We start from the raw sequence: 18,960 nt of genomic DNA on the forward strand, positions 1-18,960 counted from the left end.
ATGATTGGCTAGGGAAAGGAAGCTAGAAAAGAAAGTAAGGAGAAGATACAGAACCCAGACAATGCACTATTAAATGAAAAAAGGGAGGGGAAAACAGAAAAGAAAATATTAAATATACAAGTATACAGTATATTCAAGAGTGAGATATAAAGTGGGGGAACATAGATAGATTAGCGAAGGTAAGGGAATAAGAAATGATACTAAATTATATTTGGGTTTGCAGAAATGCCATCCCCAAAAAACATGAGATTTGAAAGAGACACCTGTAACTACAGAAAAAGAAAGGGAGAGAGGAGGAGAGAATAAGAGAAAGAGGAAGGAAGGAAAGAAGTAAGGAGGAGAGTGGAAGGGAGAGAAAGAGAAGGAGATAGGGTAGGAAGGGGAAGAGAAAAGTAGGAGTAGGAGAAAGGTAAGGAAAGAAGGAAGGGGAAGGAGAGGAGGAAAGAAGAAAGTAGAGAAGGGAGGGCGGGAAAGAAAGAAAAGAAAGGGAAAATAAGAACAGGCAGAAGGGATGGTAAATAAAGCAACCCAAGCAACCCAAACTATATATTATAACCTATTAAATGGAATAATAAATGTATAAGAATGACAAACGTAAAGAAGAATAACAATTATGTGAATGTATACTTAAAATGGTATGTAAGAGAATAAAAAATTGGAAAAAATATTCCATGTACAGTATTTAAATGCTATGGGTGTTAATTAGTATTTTGGATCTTTAAATAAAATTACTGTATTTTCAGAATATAAGACGCATCTTTTTCCCTCAAAAAAGAGGCTGAATATCTGGGTGTGTCTTAAACACTGAATATAGCATTATTTTGGCTACAGAAGCCCTGCCCTTTCACCAAAATGGCCGTGCATAGCTTGTAGGAGGTTTCAGAGAGCTGCTGGGGGCTGGGGAGGGCGGCAATGAGCAAAAGTGGGCTCATTGATTTTTTGATCAATTACCCCCCCCCCCAGGCCTCCAGGAGCACACTATAAGCTTCCTAATGCCTTTTTTTTTTTTTACAAAAAACGGGCCCGTTTTTGGGAAAAACGGGACATTTTTGCTCGTTTTTGCCCCCCCCCCGCCTCCCCAGGAAACTCTATAAGCCTCTTAAAGTCTATTCATGCTCTTTTGGGGGAGGGAACAGGCCGTTTTGGGGAGGTTTACAGAGTGCAAAAACTTTTTTCTTTTTAATTTGCCTCTTCAAAACCTTGGTGCATCTTATATTCTGAAAATTACGATAGATAGATAAATAGATAGATAGATGGAATGATTTATTGGTCTTCATTCAGTGTTTTTAGTACTTAAAAAATTGGTTGGTCAATTACAGAGTACACTTAAATTTATCAAGCTTCAACTTATAAACCTAGTCCATGCATCATGTTTAGCTATAATTTGATTAACAACTAATTAGCTATGATTTAAATCACAAATACCTGTAGTTGGAGTTGAACAAACCATGGTTTACGAAGGCCCATGACTGGGTTTGCACACTATATTAAGGCACTTTCAACAGTCCTCTACATTTTTCCGTATAACAGTACAAGTAGTCATCGACTTATGACCACAGTTGACTCCAAAATTTCCATTGCTAAGCAATGCAGTTGTTAAGTGATTTTTGTCCCATTTTGCAATCATTTTGTTAATCATTGCAGTTTTTAAGTAAATCGTGTAGTTGTTAAATGAATCTGGCTTCCCCCATTAACTTTGCTTGTTGGAAGCTGGCTGGGAAAGTTACAAATTGTGAACACATGGCTCCCAATTGTCAAAAGCCCAAATTTTGATTAGGTGACCATAGTTTGAAAACTGGTCATAAATCACTTTTTTCAGTTCCTTTGTAATTTCTAAAGGACACTAAGCGAATGGTTTTAAGTTGGGACTACCTGTATTTATATCACTTCAATTAGGTCAAATATAGCAATAGCACTTAGACTTATATATTGCTTTACAGCCATCTCTAAGCAGTTTACAGAGTCAGCATATTGCCCCCAACAATCTGGGTCCTCATTTTACTGACTTCAGAAGGATAGAAGGCTGAGTCAATCTTTTTTTTAAAATTATTTTTTATTTTTTATTTTCAAAACAAACATGACACATAAAATCTTCTTTCTTTACATACTGTAGAAAGTGTTTCAATTGGTTACAAAAGGCTTTCGTGCATCTCTTCCACCGTCATCAAGTATAGTTCATATTAACTCAAGTATTTTAACTCCAATGTTTATATATGTTACCATCATCATACCTCCAGTTTTATTGGACAATCATTGTTTAGACGTCCTTCATCATAAAATATACCAAAATTTAATGCATAGCCACATACTGGCATTTCATTTACTATTTCTAAAATCCTCCAATAGTACTGAGTCCTTATGTCCTATTCTAACTATACATCCATATTTAGTAACAAAATTTTCCAATCCTCCTTTTCAAAGCACTGTTTACAATTTACATCCAATTTCCTTATGTTGTACCCATACATATATATAAATTATTTGTCATTATCCCTTCTTTATTTGACTATATCCTGTATCATAACATTTTCCCCCCAATAGTCAAAACTTGACTTTATTTAATTTAGTTCTTTTTTTTAATTGACCTTTATATATAATCCAAAAGGTTTTCTGATCTTCCCTTCATGGGTATCATTCAATATTCATATCCAATTATTGCTTATCATAACACTACACATTGTATACATTATCATTATCAGTTTTTTATTTAACTATACCTATTGTCACTAAATTTCACTAAGTTTAACTAGTTTTAAATTATACTCTTCCATCTATCAACTTGTATCTTTCCATTGACAAAACAGTCTTATGTCTTCTGCCATTTGTGGTATTAATCTTCTAAACATCTTCTTGATCAGCTTTGTATGGACTTCTCTTATCAACTCCTTGCTTGTAAGATTTCTCATATAATTTTGATGCCCTCTTTCTGTTTCTTTATTCCGCTCGTCTTTGATTGTCAACAGTGTTATCAATATTTTTGCTGATAAGGTTTCATAGTCCATAAATTCTTTATTTTTTTCTTTTTCTTCTATTTCTTGCCCTTTGAGATAATTTCCTCTCCACTTATTTCCTCTTTCAATATTCCATTCTTTGCATTTTCAAAAACAAACCAATTGCCATAAATATCAGCAAGTTTAATCTCTTTATATTCATTTTCCACTTCAGTTTTTCGGGTTTCAATCCCCTCATTTTGCATTGATAACATCTTCATTTTTTCATCATATTTTGCTGTTAACTGCTCCAAGTATTCCAGTTTTTGTTCTATTCTCTCATATGTATTTGATAATTTTAGTAATTCTGAAAATATTGTCTATAATTTTACAAACTCTATATTTTTTTTGACATTGTGCCATCTTAACAAGCAGAGCTGCTCTTGCTTGGAAGATTATTAACATGGATTCTCAAAAGCTGTTTTTTCCCCTCTTCTCTGGTTGAAAACACACTTCAAAGGGACATCTGGCTTACCCCTATCGCTCTGTAACAAGCCGTCAAAACAAACCATGAAGAAAGGAGAAAGTTCCGCTTGAATACACAAAGCTCCAATCAACAAAAAATCCCTGCATTCGAGCAGCGTACCACTGTTAAAATGTTTCTTTTTTATGTCTATTTTGTATTTCAAATTAGAAAAAGAGGCCCAATTTTTAAATGAATTTTAAAAAAAATACCCGCAGCAATGAAAGGGGAAAAATTTGGTCTTTAAATCACAGTCACAGAGAAAAAGTAGAAAAAAAAGACTTAATCCATCCATTTTAAAAGGCTTGTAAAGATTCCATCCATAAAGATAGTATTTAAAAAAGTGAGATAACCACTGTCCAAAGCCATTAGAAGTTTAATTTTGCCGGTTGATTCTTCTATTCTTTAATTTAAATCAATGTTTAAGTTTTTATAGGCAGTCTCTCTTTTAAAACAATAAAGATTCCTCACCAGCTGGAAACACTTTCACTCTCCATTCCTTCCGTTTTGGAGCTGCCCCGACTTCATCAGCCTTGGCTGGAATTTTTGTCACCAGCTTGAAGAACTTCTCTTGCTTCTTTTGGGGATTTTGCGATATCCCCAAGATCAGCAAGACGTATTCCTCCTGTTCACTGTCTCTTCGGGACAGTTTAGATCTGTTTGGACCCCTCCAGTGGCAAAACGGTCGACTGTGATCTCAGAGCATTGAGATCGCACGTCGTGTGGTCGCAACCTTGGCCCCGCCTTCAAATGAGGCTGAGTCAATCTTGAGCCTGGTGAAATTCGAATTGCCAAATTGCAGGCAGCTGGCAGTCAGCAGAAGTAGCCTGCAATACTGCATTCTAACTACTGTGCCACTGTTATATTATAGTTATAATATAAATCAGTGTTTTTCAAAGTTGTCATCTTATAAGATGTGTAGACTTTACACTGTCAAGGGAATTCTGGAAGTTGAAGTCCAAACATCTTAACATTGGCAAGTTGTAAAAAACACTGGCATAAATAAGAGAAGATTGTATGTAGTCATGATCTAACTTGATTTTTAAATAGATGTATTTATGTGTCTAAAAGAATATTTAAACAATTTTTTCTCTTTCTTTATAGAACGGCCTTCCTGACACTCAAGCCAAGTTCCATATTATGATTTTGTTCTTTGCAGCAGCTATGTTTTCAATTAGCTTATCCTCTCTCTTTGGTTATCATTGCTGGTTGGTCAGTAAGAATAAATCAACTTTAGGTAAGGAATTAGAATTTTATTTTGTCAACAAACCATGCTATCCCTTGAGAGTACTATTTTTAAAATGTTAAATAATGTAACAATTTTTTATAGAGGCCTTCCGGGCACCTGTTTTTCGACATGGAACAGATAAAAATGCATTTAATTTGGGCTTCAGCAAAAACCTAAGGGAAGTCTTTGGAGATGAGAAAAAGTACTGGCTGTTGCCAATTTTTACCAGGTGAGTTCCGCATTTAAGAGAGCATTGTTTCCCCATTAAACTATGTGAGCTAAATACTTTTTAAAACGAAAACTTAAGCTATTGAGTACTGTTTGCTTATGTATATGTTTTTTAATCAATTTTCAGCCTAGGAGATGGATGCTCTTTTCCTACCTGCCTTGTTAACCAAGATATTGAACAAGCTTCTACTCCTGCAGGACACAATGCAAATAAAAAGTATGCCATTATTATTATTATTGTTGTTGTTATTGTTATTATTGTCGCAACAACAGAATTGTATCACAGCGGCCAGTTGTTTCACCGGATTTGGCATTGATTACTAGTCGGGCCCCACTCAGGGGCCTAGGACGTCGTAACATATTTTCGTAATATGCGTGCAGATCCAAGCAGTGCGGCTTTTTGCATTTGACTGTTGGTGATTTTGTCAATTTTTAACTGTTTTAAATGTAATTCCAGTGCTTTTGGAATAGCACCCAGTGTGCCGATTACTACTAGAATTACCACTGCTGGTTTGTGCCATAGTCGTTGAATTTCAATTTTTAAGTCCTGGTATTTTGCGATTTTTTCACATTCCTTATCATCGACTCTACTATCACCTGGTATTGTGATGTCTATGATTGTGACCTTATTTTTCTCAACCAGTGTGATGTCTGGTGTATTATGCGCCAGTATTTTGTCCGTTTGTATACGGAAACCCCACAAGATCTCGACCATCTGATTTTCGGTGACTTTTTCAGGCTGATGTTCCCACTAGTTTGTTGCGATTTTAATATTATAATTTTTGCACAAATTCCAATGGATCATTTGTGCTACTGAATTGTGCCGCAATTTATAATCAGTCTGCGCAATTTTTTTACAGCAGCTGAGTATGTGATCAACAGTGTCATCAGCTTCTTTGCAAAATCTGCATTTGGCATCATCAGAGGATTTTTCAATTTTGGCCTTAATGGCATTTGTGCGGATAGCTTGTTCTTGCGCAGTCAGGATTAGTGACTCTGTTTCTTTCTTTAATGTACCTGTTGCTAACCATAACCAAGTTTGTTCACTGTCCACTTTATCTTTTATTTTTTCCAGAAATTGGCCATGCAGTGCTTTGTTCTGCCAATTCTCCATTCTTGATTTTATCACATCTTTTCTTTATTCTTGTTTCGTCTGTTGGGCCTTCAGTAGATTTTTGTTCTTTATTTCGATTAATAGATGTTCTTGACTTTCTTTTAAATAATCAGCCAGTGCATGTTTTTCTTCTTCAACTGTTTGCTTCACTTGTAATCCTCTGCCACCTGATTTTCGGGGCAGGTATAATCTATCAGTATCACCACGTGGATGTAAACTGTAGTGCATTGTCATTAGTTTCCTGGTTTTTTGGTCCAAAATGTCCAAATCACCTTGTGTCCAGTTAACTATACCAGTTGTGTATCTTATAACTGGTATTGCCCAGGTATTTATGGCTTTGATTGTATTTCCACCATTCAATTTAGATTTCAAAATTTTCCTAACTCTGTTGGTTTATCTGTTTTATCACATCTTTTCTGTATTCTTGTTTCGTCTGTTGGACCTTCAATAGATTTTTACTTTTAAAGGTTTTTTATTTTCCATTTTTTTCATTTTCATACACTCACATACTATGCATAGCCGGGGCCATACAACATTAAACAATAATCGCAGCAATTCCTCTTGTCCACAATACCCCCCAAAATAGAAACCCAATATACCTCTTCCACTTTCCGTACACCTCTTTCTTCCACCCCCTTCCAACTTTCTATCTTCCCTCCGTCATCCCCCTCTACCCTACTTCCCCTCCCCATCTACCACTCCTCTCTCCCGATCCACTCCCTCTCTTCCTTCTCACCCTCCCTCCCATCCTCTCTCCCGCCCTCTCTACCCATCTTTCTTCTATCCCTCTCCTCTTCCCCTTGGTGTACCTCCACTATATGTCAATGTACTTAACTTATCCTATTTTTACAGAGAAATTGAAGAAATACAGTATACATGTGAAGTCGCATTACATTGAGATCTAAACCATAGTATATATCCCTCCCTCCCCCCACCCTCCCCCCCACAGCACCCCACCTCCCTCCCCCCCCCGACTTCCCAGAGCCTGTACACGGTATAGATTTTTAACAAACACTGTCTAAAATATATTGAAAAATGAGAAATAAAAAAGGGGTTAATAACATCTCTACATTGATCTTAGCTTCTTCTTGCTACGCTAACTTTGAACAGTTTAAATCATTCCTGATCTTAAGCATAGGCTATCTGGAATTTCTTAGTCCCATATTTGTTTTGTATATAGTCAATCCATTTTTTCCAGTCTCGTTTATATCTTTCATTTGAATGATCTTTAAGATATCCCGATAGTTTAGCCATCTCGGCTAAATTTGTAACTTTCAATGTCCATTCTTGAGTTGTAGGCAAGTCTTCCTTCTTCCAGTATTGCGCCACCAACAGTCTTGCCGCCGTTATTAGGTGCAGAATCAAGTTAGTCTCTACCACTGTAAAGTCAGTACTTATACCTAGTAAAAATAACTGAGGAGTAAACTTTATCCTTCTTTTAAAGATATTTTGCATAATCCACCATATTTTTATCCAAAATGCCTTAACCTTTTGGCAGGTCCACCATATATGAAAATATGTAGCATCGAGAGAACCACATCTCCAACATTTAGGCTGTACATTCGGATACATAGAAGCCAGCTTTTTAGGATCTAAATGCCATCTATAGAACATCTTATATGAATTTTCTCTCAGGTTTTGAGCTTGTGTAAATTTCACATTTCTTACCCAGATTCTTTCCCATGTATCCAGCATTATTGGTTCTTCAATATTTTGAGCCCACTTTATCATACAATCTTTAACTAATTCTGTTTCCAAATCCATCTGTATTAATACATTATATATCCTCTTTATATGCATTAAGCTTTGATCTCTTATTTGTTTAAACAAATTATCCTCAACTTGGATAAAACCAATTTTTTGATCTATTTTCCACCTGGCCTGTAATTGCCCATACTGGAACCATGTTTGAACTACCTTCTCCTCTTTTAATACCTCTAAAGATTTTAGTTGTAGTACCCCCCCTTTCCAAAATGAGAAGCTGTCTAGGTAATTCTATCCTGTTTTTGTGCTATATTCATATTTTCAATTGCATGTCTAGGAATTGCCCACATGGGTATCTTGTCATTTAATTTATATTGGTATTTTTTCCAGACCCGCAGTAAAGCATTTCTTAAAATATGACTTTTAAAATTCTTGTCCAATTTTTTGTTGAATAACAGGTAAGCGTGCCAACCATATACCAGATCGTGTCCCTCAATATTCAGTATTCTATCATTAGTTAAATGAGTCCAATCACTAATTACAGATAGCGCCACTGCGTCATAATATAGTTTTAGGTTAGGTAATTTCAAGCCTCCTCTCTCGCGTACATCTTGCATTATTTTCCTCTTTACCCTCGGCTTCTTTCCTGCCCATACAAATTTGTTGATACCCTTCTGCCATTCTAAAAGATTCGCATCTTTTTTAAGTATGGGTAACATTTGGAAGAGGAATAAAAATTTTGGTAAGATGTTCATTTTCACTGCCACTATCCTACCCAGCAAAGATAAGTGCAATTTCTCCCATTTTTTCATCTCTATCTGTATACTATGCCAAAGTGGTTCATAATTATGCTTATATAGTTTCCCATTTGAAGTTAAAATATTAACTCCAAGATATTTGACTTTTTTGACTACCTCACATCCTAGCATCCCTCCTAGTTCTTCCTTTTGTTTAGTATTCATATTTATAGCTAATATTTTTTGTTTTTCCTAAATTTATTTTAAAGCCGGACACTTGACCATATTGATTAATCGTATTCATTAAAACCATACTGGATTCCTGTGGTTGTTCCAATATTATGACCAAATCATCTGCAAAAGCGCGCACTCTGTATTCTTGCTGCCTAATCTTGATCCCTTTTAGACCATCCAAGCCCGTATTTTATTCAACAATACTTCCAGAGTTATAATAAACAATAGTGGGGACAAAGGACAGCCCTGTCTTGTACCTTTTCCGATTTGAAAAGAGTCTGTTAAACTTCCATTGACTATGATTTGTGCTGTTTGCTGTTGGTATATTGCTTTAATTGATTATCTGCATTTTTTGCAATATCTTCAGAGAAATTGCCAGTTAACTCGATCAAAGGTCTTCTCAGCATCCAAAAATATGAACGCAGCAGGAATTTGGTTGTTCTTTCCCAAATATTCTAATGCATTAATAATTAATCTAACATTACTTTTCATCTGTCTCCCCTGTATAAAACCTGTTTGGTCGGTGTGTATCAATTGTTGAATAACCAGCATTAACCTATTTGCTAGTATTTTAGTAAAAATTTTATAATCTACATTAAGTAATGAGATAGGTCTATAATTTTTTGGTTGGGTAGTATCTTGATCTTCTTTGGGTATCAAAGATATAAACGTTGTCTTCCAAGATGGAGGCACCTTACCCTCCGTTTGAATCTTATTAAATAATTCTCTTAAGAGGTTCTACCATTTCTAACTGTAAATTTTTATAGTAAACCGCTGTCAAACCGTCTGTACCTGGTGCTTTCCCTAACTTTAATTGCTTAATTACTTGCAAAATTTCCCCCGAGGTTATTGGTTGGTTCAATTTTTGCCTGTGCTCTTCTCTAACTGAAGGTATTTTCTCTTTATCCAAATATTCATCTATATCTAAACCATTAATTTTATCCACTTTATACAATTCTGTAAAGAATTCCCGAAATGCCTTTTAAATCTCCTCCTGTTGAAACACCTCCTTCCCTCTGTAAGCCAGTTTAGATATATTTTGAGTTTTCCTTTTTTTCCTAATCTGATAAGCTAACCATCTGCCAGGTTTGTTTGCGTTACAAAAAGTATTGTGTTTTGCATATTATAAACTAGTGGCTACCTGGTCAGAGATCAACATGTTAAATTGAGATTTTAATATCATGATTGCTTCCTTAAACTTTGTATTGCCTGGATTCATTGTTAACTCCAACTCTTTCCTCTTAATTTCCTCTTCCAATTCTGTTCGTTTTAGCCCTTGTTTATATCTATGTGTTTTATTTATATTCATCAGCACTCCTCTCATATACGCTTTGCTTGCATCCCATACGAATTCCATAGGTGTACCCTTATTCATATTCAAAACAAAGTATTCAGATAACAATTTTTTACAATCATTAATATACTTTTCATATCTAAATAAGTTTTCATTCAATCTCCAAGACCTTCTTGCCTGCACTGCCCTTCCCAATTCCATCCAAACTGGGTTATGATCCGAAAGGACCCTAGCCGCAATCTTTGTCTTCTTCACCCTAGAAAGCCAATCATTAGTGATTAGTATAAAATCAATCCTTGAAAGGGATTGATGTCTATCAGAAAAGAAAGTAAAAAATCATATTCCTCTGCGTTTCTTTCTCGCCAAATATCTCTCAATTCAAAGTCGTCCATCATGTCAAAAAAAGGTTTGGGTAGCTTTGCTCGCATCTTAGTATTTGGGCGAGAGGTCTTCTTATCTCTTTTAGTGTCTATCACACCATTCCAATCACCCAATAGTATACAAGACCTATAGTCCCACTGTACTAATTTAGCATGAAGATTTCTATAGAATCCGTCTTGCTGTTGATTAGGAGCATAAATTCGCAAAAGTAATATCTTTTTCCCTTCTAAGATTAGATGTAACGCAATATATCTTCCAAAGGGATCTGCTTCAATTAATTCAGCTTTGATGTCTTTTCTTAAGTATACAACTATACCATTTTTCTTTTCCATAGCAGAAGCTACAAAATGTTGACCAAGTTTTGGGTTAATCAAATATTTTTGATCAATTGATTTGATATGAGTTTCTTGCAAACAAATTATATCATTCTTAAACTGTTTAAGATAGTGAAATATTTTCTTTCTCTTCTGTGGAGAATTCAGTCCATTGACATTCCATGTTAGGATCTTAGTTGTCATCTTTGGTTACCTGAAGCTTTTTTAGAGCCTCCTGCATGGCCTGTTTAACCTTTGGCCTAGCTCCTCCTATGGCTTCTGAGCTTGTTGCTGTAACTCCTTGATCGATGGCCGGTGATTGTTGAGGTTGTTGCCTTTTAGCTTGTTTTTCCATTCGTCTGGTAGTCATACGGCTAGGTCTTTGTTCCATAACACCTTGCCCTTCTGGGGAGGGGAGATGGTACATCTTGTCTGGTAGTTGTGTGGTTTGCTGTCTGTCTTGTCCTTTTTGTGGTCTTTCTCCAGATCCAGATGGTGCAGGGTGTCCCGCCTTCAAAATATTGTGATAAAAATCTCGAGCTTTCCATACGGAGTTGAGATGATATCTTTGCCTGTCAAATGTAAATATAATACCAAATGGTGTGTCCCATCTGTACTGTATCTGACGGTTTCTGAGTTCTTCCACTAAAGAAGCATAGTCTCTCCTGGCTCTTAGCATTTGAGGTAGTATTTCTTTTAAAACAGTCAAATCCTGGCCCCCAATTTGGAGCCTAGTGTTATAGGACTCTTGTAATATCATGTTTCTGAACTCCCTTGTTGTGAAATATATAACTACATCTCGGGGAAGTTGCTTCTGTTTTGCCATCCAAGAATTAATGCGATAAGCTTTATCGATCTGCCAGTCAAAGTTAGACCACGGTCTTCCCACCAGACAATCAAAGGCTTCTGAAAGAATATGTTTCAAATTCTCCTGTTTATCCTCACGCAACCCCCTTACTCTTAATGCCAGCTCCATCTGCCTGTACTGTATCATAATAATTTGTTTTTCAGTGTTTTCAACTTTTTGTTGCACCACCTCAGTTTTGGATATCAAATTGGTATTAGCTTCGTTAAGATCCTCTAGACTATCTTCAATTCCAGAAACATGTTCTGTCAGTACAGTTACAAGTCCCAGCATATCATCTTTCACTTTAGCAATCCTAGTATCAATTTTATCATACAAGTCTGCCTTAAGTTCTTTTATCTCCTCTTTTATCTCCTATTTAAAATCTCTAAAAGTTTCCAAAAAAAGTTCTTTCGTTAGCAAATCTCCAGTAGGGGGCATAGAGGATGGAGGCTGCGACTTTGTGCCAGGTATTGGGGGATGTACTTCTAGGAGGGGGTTTCCCAGGATTAAGTTTTGAGGCCATTCCAAGTCTTATCTTCAAGCAATTAATCAAACTCTACTGGCCCGCTATGCAGCTACGAAAAAAGGTATTAAAACACCCCTTTATTAGCTCCGTAGGACTTTTCAGAAAGTTTCAGAAAAAAAGCATTGTAACGAAACAACTCAGCATATTCAACACCAATTTAGACTTCTCTATATTAGAAATATATATTAGCAAAATTGATAAAAAAGAAGGGTCTTGTAGAATCTTGTAGAAGTGAAACTAATTAATAAAAATCTGCTGGCCGGCTATAAGGCAGAGTGATGAATCACTCCCTTCCTTTGAAGTTTTATAGCTGTTCTTTGCAAGAAGATTAAAAAGGTGAGCGTTGTTACGGAGAATTCACAGTCGCCATTTTAAAAGCTTTTTTAGATAGCCAAATTAACGAAGGAAGATCTTGTAAAAAAATGAAGCTAGAATTTAAAGAAGCAAATAAGCAAATGAAGTTCTCAGATACGGGCTCTGCTTGTATTAAAATCAAATAGTTGAAATGTTGTTCTAAGTGGGAGGATCTTACTTTGGGCTGTAAAAAACAGCTGTAGATTCCAGCACGGAAATGATTCAGCCTCGGCTGGCCCCCCTCTCTTCGCAGACATAAAAGCTGCAAAGATTAAAAAGGAACTTTGCCAGCTGGATCTCTCTCCTTCCCTTCTTCCCTGAAAGATAAGGTACCTGTCAGATGTCTAGACAGATAACGCGACCAGGAACTCGGGAGCAGCTCTGTTAAGCTGCTACCATCAGCAAGGTCCCACCCAGGAAGTTGGACTTTCAATAGATTTTTGTTCTTTACTTCGATTAATACTTTCTTTTAAATAATCAGCCAGTGCATGTTTTTCTTCTTCAACTATTTGCTTCACTTGTAATAATTCTCTGCCGCCTGATTTTCGGGGCAGGTATAGTCTATCAGTATCACCATGTGGATGTAAACTGTAGTGCATTGTCATTAGTTTCCTGGTTTTTCGGTCCAAAAGGTCCAAATCAGCTTGTGTCCAGTTAACTATGCCAGCTGTGTATCTTATAACTGGTATTGCCCAGGTATTTATGGCCTTGATTGTATTTCCACCCTTCAATTTAGATTTCAAAATTTTCCTAACTCTGTTGGTGTACTTTCCCCTGACAATAGTTTTTACTTCTCCATGCTTGATGTTATCCAACTGCAGAATGCCTAAGTATTTGTAGGCTTCATTTCCGCTGCATTTAATCAGTTAGCCATTGGCATTTCAATTCCCTCACATGTAGTGATTTTGCCCCTTTTTATGGATACAGTGGCGCATTTTTCCATGCCAAACTGCATTGAAATATTGATGCTGAATACTCGGACTGTGTTTGTCAGTGATTGGATTTCTATTTCTGACTTTCCATAGAGTTTCAAATCATCCATATATAATAAATGTGAATTTTTTTCAGCTTCTTTGGCTGTTTGGTAGCCTAATTTCATTTTTTTAAAAAAGATTACTGATAGTGGGATTATGCCGATGATGAAGAGAAGAGGTGAAAGTGAATCATCCTGGAAAATTCCTCGCTTGATATTAACCATTCTGCAGTTCTCATTCCCTACTGCCAACTCAGTTCTCCATTGTTTCATTGCCTTTTCAGTAAAGGATGTAATATTTTTGCTAATGCCAGTTGTTTCTAAGCATTTTATGATCCAACTATGTGGCAATGAGTGGAATGCCTTTTTGTAATCAATCCAGACCATATTCAAGTTCGTTTTTCTGTTCTTACAATTTTCTAATATCATTTTATCAATTAGGAGCTGATCTTTTGTGCCCCTGCTCCTTCTTTTGTTGTCTTTTTGCTCTACTGGCAAGATGTTGTTTGTTTCCAAATAAACAGCTGTCCTCGACCGCTCGCCACCCGTTACTGCCCTTGGATAGATAGGTATAGATAGGTATAGATAGGATAGATAGGTATAGATAAGTATAGGTAGATAGATTTATAGGTATAGGTACCTGGGCAGTGTCCATCTGATGGTGCACCCGGTCTGTGGGAAGGAGTGATAGAGGTTAGAGTTAGGGTTGGGTTAGGGTTAGGGCTACGGTTAGGTTTCGGACTAGGGGTAGGGTTAGGGCTAGGGTTAGGAGCGATAGAGGATGATAGTTCCAGGATTTGACGTCCTAACAACTGGCGCTTTCCTTTCCCCCTTCTTGATTTGTTCCAGCCACCCCCTGACTTTGGACCCCCTGGCCTCGGATCTGGAGGGTGTGGGACTGCGAAGCTGTTGCTCGCTAACATCTGGCGTTTATGCCTTGCCCCCTTCCAGCCACAACCACCTAGCACAATACAGACTTTTGGACTTTTGGCCTTGGGTGTCTTCCTGGGACTTGAGGAAGGGAGAGGAGCGGAGCTCTTCCATCATTGTTTTAAATTGCACTTGCACAGTGCTCCACTAATTTTTATGAATGTGGTGTGGATGGTGTGCTTGTTTGATGTCTGTACCAACTTTTAAATCTTGTTGTAGTTTTTGTGTTTTAATTGACTCTGTGGGGACTGTATGGGTGAGTGCTTGTGTATGTATGTTAGGATTGGGATCATAACCTGGTGCCTCCTCCACTGAGTGCGATTGCAGAAGTGGTAGGGGGGCCCAGGTCTATCTCCCATCCTAGAATGACTGGTATAAATAGCCTACCAGAAGGAGCGGAGGCCGTGAGAGGGGAAGTGGGGTCTACGGTTGCGGGGGTGGGCCGGAGCATTGCGATCACTATTGGGAGGGGCAGGTATGACGGGAACTTCAGGGCTAGCCATTACCGGGGGAGGGTCCGCTACGTCACAGCGATCCCTCCTTCCGGCCCTGCTAGTTCCACTCCAGGGCCAGATGGCGAGAATTGTCAGGGCCCTGGTCTCAGGCTGTTGTTGCTAAATGCCAGGTCTGTGGTTCATAAAGCTCCCCTCGTCCGGGACCTAATATTAGATGAGGGGGCAGATCTGGCATGTATTACTGAAACCTGCCTGGGCCCGGAGGGAGGAGTCCCCCTCACTGAAATGTGCCCAGAGGGATTACAGGTGCTCCACCAGCCGCGACCCCAGAGAAGGGGTGGGGGAGTGGCTGTCATCATCCGAAGGTCATTAGTTCCTCATAGGATCCCTGCTCTGGAGCTTGTCGGGTGTGAGTCCTTGTTGTTGAAGTTGGACCTTGCGGGTCAAGTGGGCTTGCTGTTAACGTACCTACCTCCTAACAGCGTTACAGCAGCCCTCCCCTCGCTCGAGACGGTTGCCGAGCTGGTGGTAGAGTTCCCCAGGCTTATGGTGCTGGGGGATTTCAACCTGCCTACGCTTGGCGAACGCTCTGATGGGGCGCAGGAGTTCATAGCTTCCATGACAGCCATGAACTTGACCCAATTAATCTGGGGTCCGACTCATTCAGCGGTTCACACACTTGACCTCGTATACCTCTTGGAGCAGTGGAGGCATGATCTAGAGTTGAGGGGTATCAAGATCTTGCCCTTGTCATGGTCTGATCACTTCCTACTGAGGCTTGACTTTCGGAAACCAATCTCCCACTGTAGGGAGGAGGAACTGATTAGGTGGTTCTGCCCCAGACACCTGATGGACCCCATGGGTTTTCAGATGGTGCTCGGGGTGATACCTGACACTCTCGTCCACAGTCTGGTCGAGTCCTTAGTCGCTGCTTGGAATACAGCGGCGACGGAGGCTCTAAACCGGATTGCAGCTTTGCGGCCTCTCCGAGGTAGCGGATCCAGGAGAGCTCCTTGGTTTACCGAGGAACTCCGGGAGATGAAGCGCCAAAAGAGACGCCTAGAGCGCTGCTGGAGAGCCAGTAAATCTGAGTCAGACCGAGCACTGATGAGAGCCTATATCAGAGCCTATCTCGTGGCAATACGGGCAGCGAAATGTTCGCATTTTGCCGCTCTTATTGCATCCGCTGAATCGCGCCGGGCCGCCTTGTTTAGGATAACCCGCTCCCTCCTGAAAGGGAGAGATGTGGATGAAACTTTACAGGTAGAGCTGAGGAATTTGTTCAGTATTTAACGGATAAAGTCGCTCGTCTTGAGCAGAGTTTATGCGCTGAGTTTCAACTTGTCGCGCCTGAGGAAGTAGACAAGGCCATGGGAGCGGTGAGTGCCTCCACTTGTATACTGGACCCATGCCTTTCCTGGCTGGTTTCGACCAGCAGGGAGGTGACACGTGGCTGGATCCAAATGATAATTAATACCTCTCTCCAGGAGGGATCCTTCCCGCTCCTCCTAAAGGATGTGGTGGTGAGACCCCTCCTGAAGAAACCGTCTTTGGACCCAGCCATCTTGAGCAACTATCATCCAGGCTCCAACCTTCCCTTTGTAGGGAAGGTTGTTGAGAAAGTGGTGGCCTCTCAACTCCAACGGTCCTTGGATGAAACCGATTATCTGGATCCCTTTCAGTCTGGTTTCAGGCCTGGTTACAGCACGGAAACTGCTTTGGTCGCGCTGATAGATGATCTCTGGCGAGCCAGGGATAGGGGTCAGTCCTCTATCCTGGTGCTCTTTGACCTCTCAGCGGCCTTCGATACCATCGACCATGGTATCCTTCTGCGACGGTTGCAGGAAGTGGGAGTGGAAGACACCGTTCTTCGGTGGCTCTCCTCCTACCTCTCGGACAGGTCGCAGTCGGTGTTGGTTGGGGGGCAGAGGTCGACCCCTAGTCCCCTAAATTATGGGGTGCCGCAGGGCTCGGTCCTGTCCCCCCTATTTAACATCTACATGAAGTCGCTGGGTGAGATCATACGGCGGCACGGGATTACGTGGACGATACACAATTGTATCTGCCAACTCAGTGAAGCAGTAGAAGTGATGTGCCAGTGCCTGGAGGCTGTTAGGGTCTGGATAGGAACGAACAAGCTTACGCTCAATCCCGACAAGACTGAATGGCTATTGATGTTCCCTCCCAAAGATTGGCAAACTATTCCATCTCTCAGGCTGGGGGATGAAATTATACGCCCCTCAGAGAGGGTTCGCAATTTGGGAGTTCTCCTGGACCCACAGCTGACTTTAGATCACCATTTATCAGCTGTGACCAGGGGGGTCTTTGCCCAGGTTCGCCTGGTGCACCAATTGTGACTCTACCTGGACCAGGAGGCACTTCAGATAGTCACTCACGCCCTCGTCACCTCAAGACTGGATTACTGGAACGCGCTCTACATGGGGCTGCCCTTGAAAAGTGATCGAAGACTTCAGCTTGTCCAGAATGCAGCCGCGCGAGCGATTGTGGGTGCACCCAGGTACACCCACGTTACACCTATCCTCCGCGAGCTGCACTGGCTACCCATTGGTCTCCAGACACGCTTCAAGGTGCTAGTCGTTACTTACAAAGCCCTGCATGGCATCGGACATGGGTACCTGAGAGACTGCCTCCTGCCAATTACCTCCCAAAGACTGATTTGATCTCACAGGCTTGGCCTTCTCCGGGTTCCATTGGCCAGCCAATGTTGGCTGGCAACCCCCTGGGGGAGAGCCTTCGCTGTTGCTGCGTCGGCCCTCTGGAATGAGCTCCCCGTGGAGATCCGGACCCTTACTACCCTCCCGGCCTTCCATAAAGCTACCAAGTCCTGGCTGTTCCGACAGGCTGGGGGCTGTTTAAATATCCAGCCCCACCTCAATTGTGAATGTTGTGCATTTTTAAATTCTTTGTATTATCTTATTTATTTCCCTTTCCCTGTTTATTGTGAGCCGCCTGGAGTCCTTCGGGAGTGGGCGGCATACAAAACTAATAGACAACATAAACAACAACAATCCATCATATTATCTGCAATAATGCCTGTGAGTAATTTGAAGGTTGTTGGCAAGCATGTTATTGGTCTGTAGTTTTCAGGTGTTGTTCCTTTAGTTGCATCTTTCTGAATCAAGTATGTTTTTCCAGTTGTCAACCATTCATCAATTTGGCCCTTTTGTAAAATTTCATTCAGTTGCCTGGCCAATATTGCATGTAAACTGGTCAGATATTTGAGCCAGAAACCATGTAATTGGTCCTTTCCAGGTGATGTCCAATTCTTTACCTTTTTTACTCGATTTTTGACCATCTCAGTTGTTATTTCTAATACTTGCATTTGTTTGTTGCCAATGCTTTTCTCAAAGTCATGTATCCACTTTGCTTCCTTATTGTAGTCCTTTACATTTTCCCACAATTCTTTCCAGAATTCAACTGTGGCCTGTTTTTCTGGTTTTTCATTTTTGGTGTGACCATTCACATTAAGACTTTGATAAAAACGCCGTTGGTCTGATCGAAATTGCTGATTTTGTTTATATTGGATGATTCGTGCCTCATATCTTTCAATTTTTCTAGCTGTTGCTGTTATCTGCTGTTTTACAATCTCTACAGCTTCATTGATGTTTCTTGTATCCAATCTATATCTTCTGATTAGCCGGTCTATGATTTTGTTGTTTTTAAGCCATTGCTCATGCATGTTTTTTAAGTTACTAGCATCTGCCCTTAATTTTTTTACTTTTTGTTCTAATCAGATTTTCCACTTTGGCTTTGATGCTTTTTCTGTTGTGTGTCTAGGTACTTTGATTTTAATGCCTAGTTCATTAGTGACTATTACAGCTGTGCAGTACATTAACTGGTTTGTTTCCAAGATGGATCTCGATTCAATTGTTGAAAACACTGCATTAACCATTTTCATGATAGGAGCCAAAATTTTCTTAGGCACAGTTTTTAGTGATGGTAAACGTTGCCTTTCCTCATTAAGCAGAAAATGGTCCATGATCTTATCCTTCAATTCTTTTTGTTTTTGAGTTAGTTCATCAGTTGGTTCAGTGATAACTGGTTCTAGTGGTGGTGGTGTTATTTCCTCCCCGACAGCTTCTTCTGGGAGTTCTACTATAATGTCTTTAGTTGTGTCTTGAATATCAATTATTTCCACTTGTGATGTTGTTTTTTGGGTTTTGTAAT

The 18,960-nt window shown here is 39.6% G+C and overlaps 1 protein-coding gene across 1 annotated transcript in view; it reads left to right on the plus strand.

Annotated features, from left to right (window-relative positions):
• The window catches only part of ZDHHC2 (zinc finger DHHC-type palmitoyltransferase 2), a 53,142-nt gene that overhangs the window by 17,160 nt on the left and 17,022 nt on the right, over positions 1-18,960 (plus strand). Inside the window, exons 8-11 of the mRNA XM_032223640.1 lie at positions 4,558-4,690; positions 4,784-4,910; positions 5,037-5,126; positions 9,127-9,133. Of these exons, the coding sequence (XP_032079531.1) occupies positions 4,558-4,690; positions 4,784-4,910; positions 5,037-5,126; positions 9,127-9,133 (357 nt within the window). The remainder of the gene's footprint in view (positions 1-4,557; positions 4,691-4,783; positions 4,911-5,036; positions 5,127-9,126; positions 9,134-18,960) is intronic.

Source organism: Thamnophis elegans, chromosome 9 (assembly GCF_009769535.1).
Source record: "Thamnophis elegans isolate rThaEle1 chromosome 9, rThaEle1.pri, whole genome shotgun sequence".
Classification (NCBI taxonomy): Eukaryota; Metazoa; Chordata; class Lepidosauria; order Squamata; family Colubridae; genus Thamnophis; species Thamnophis elegans.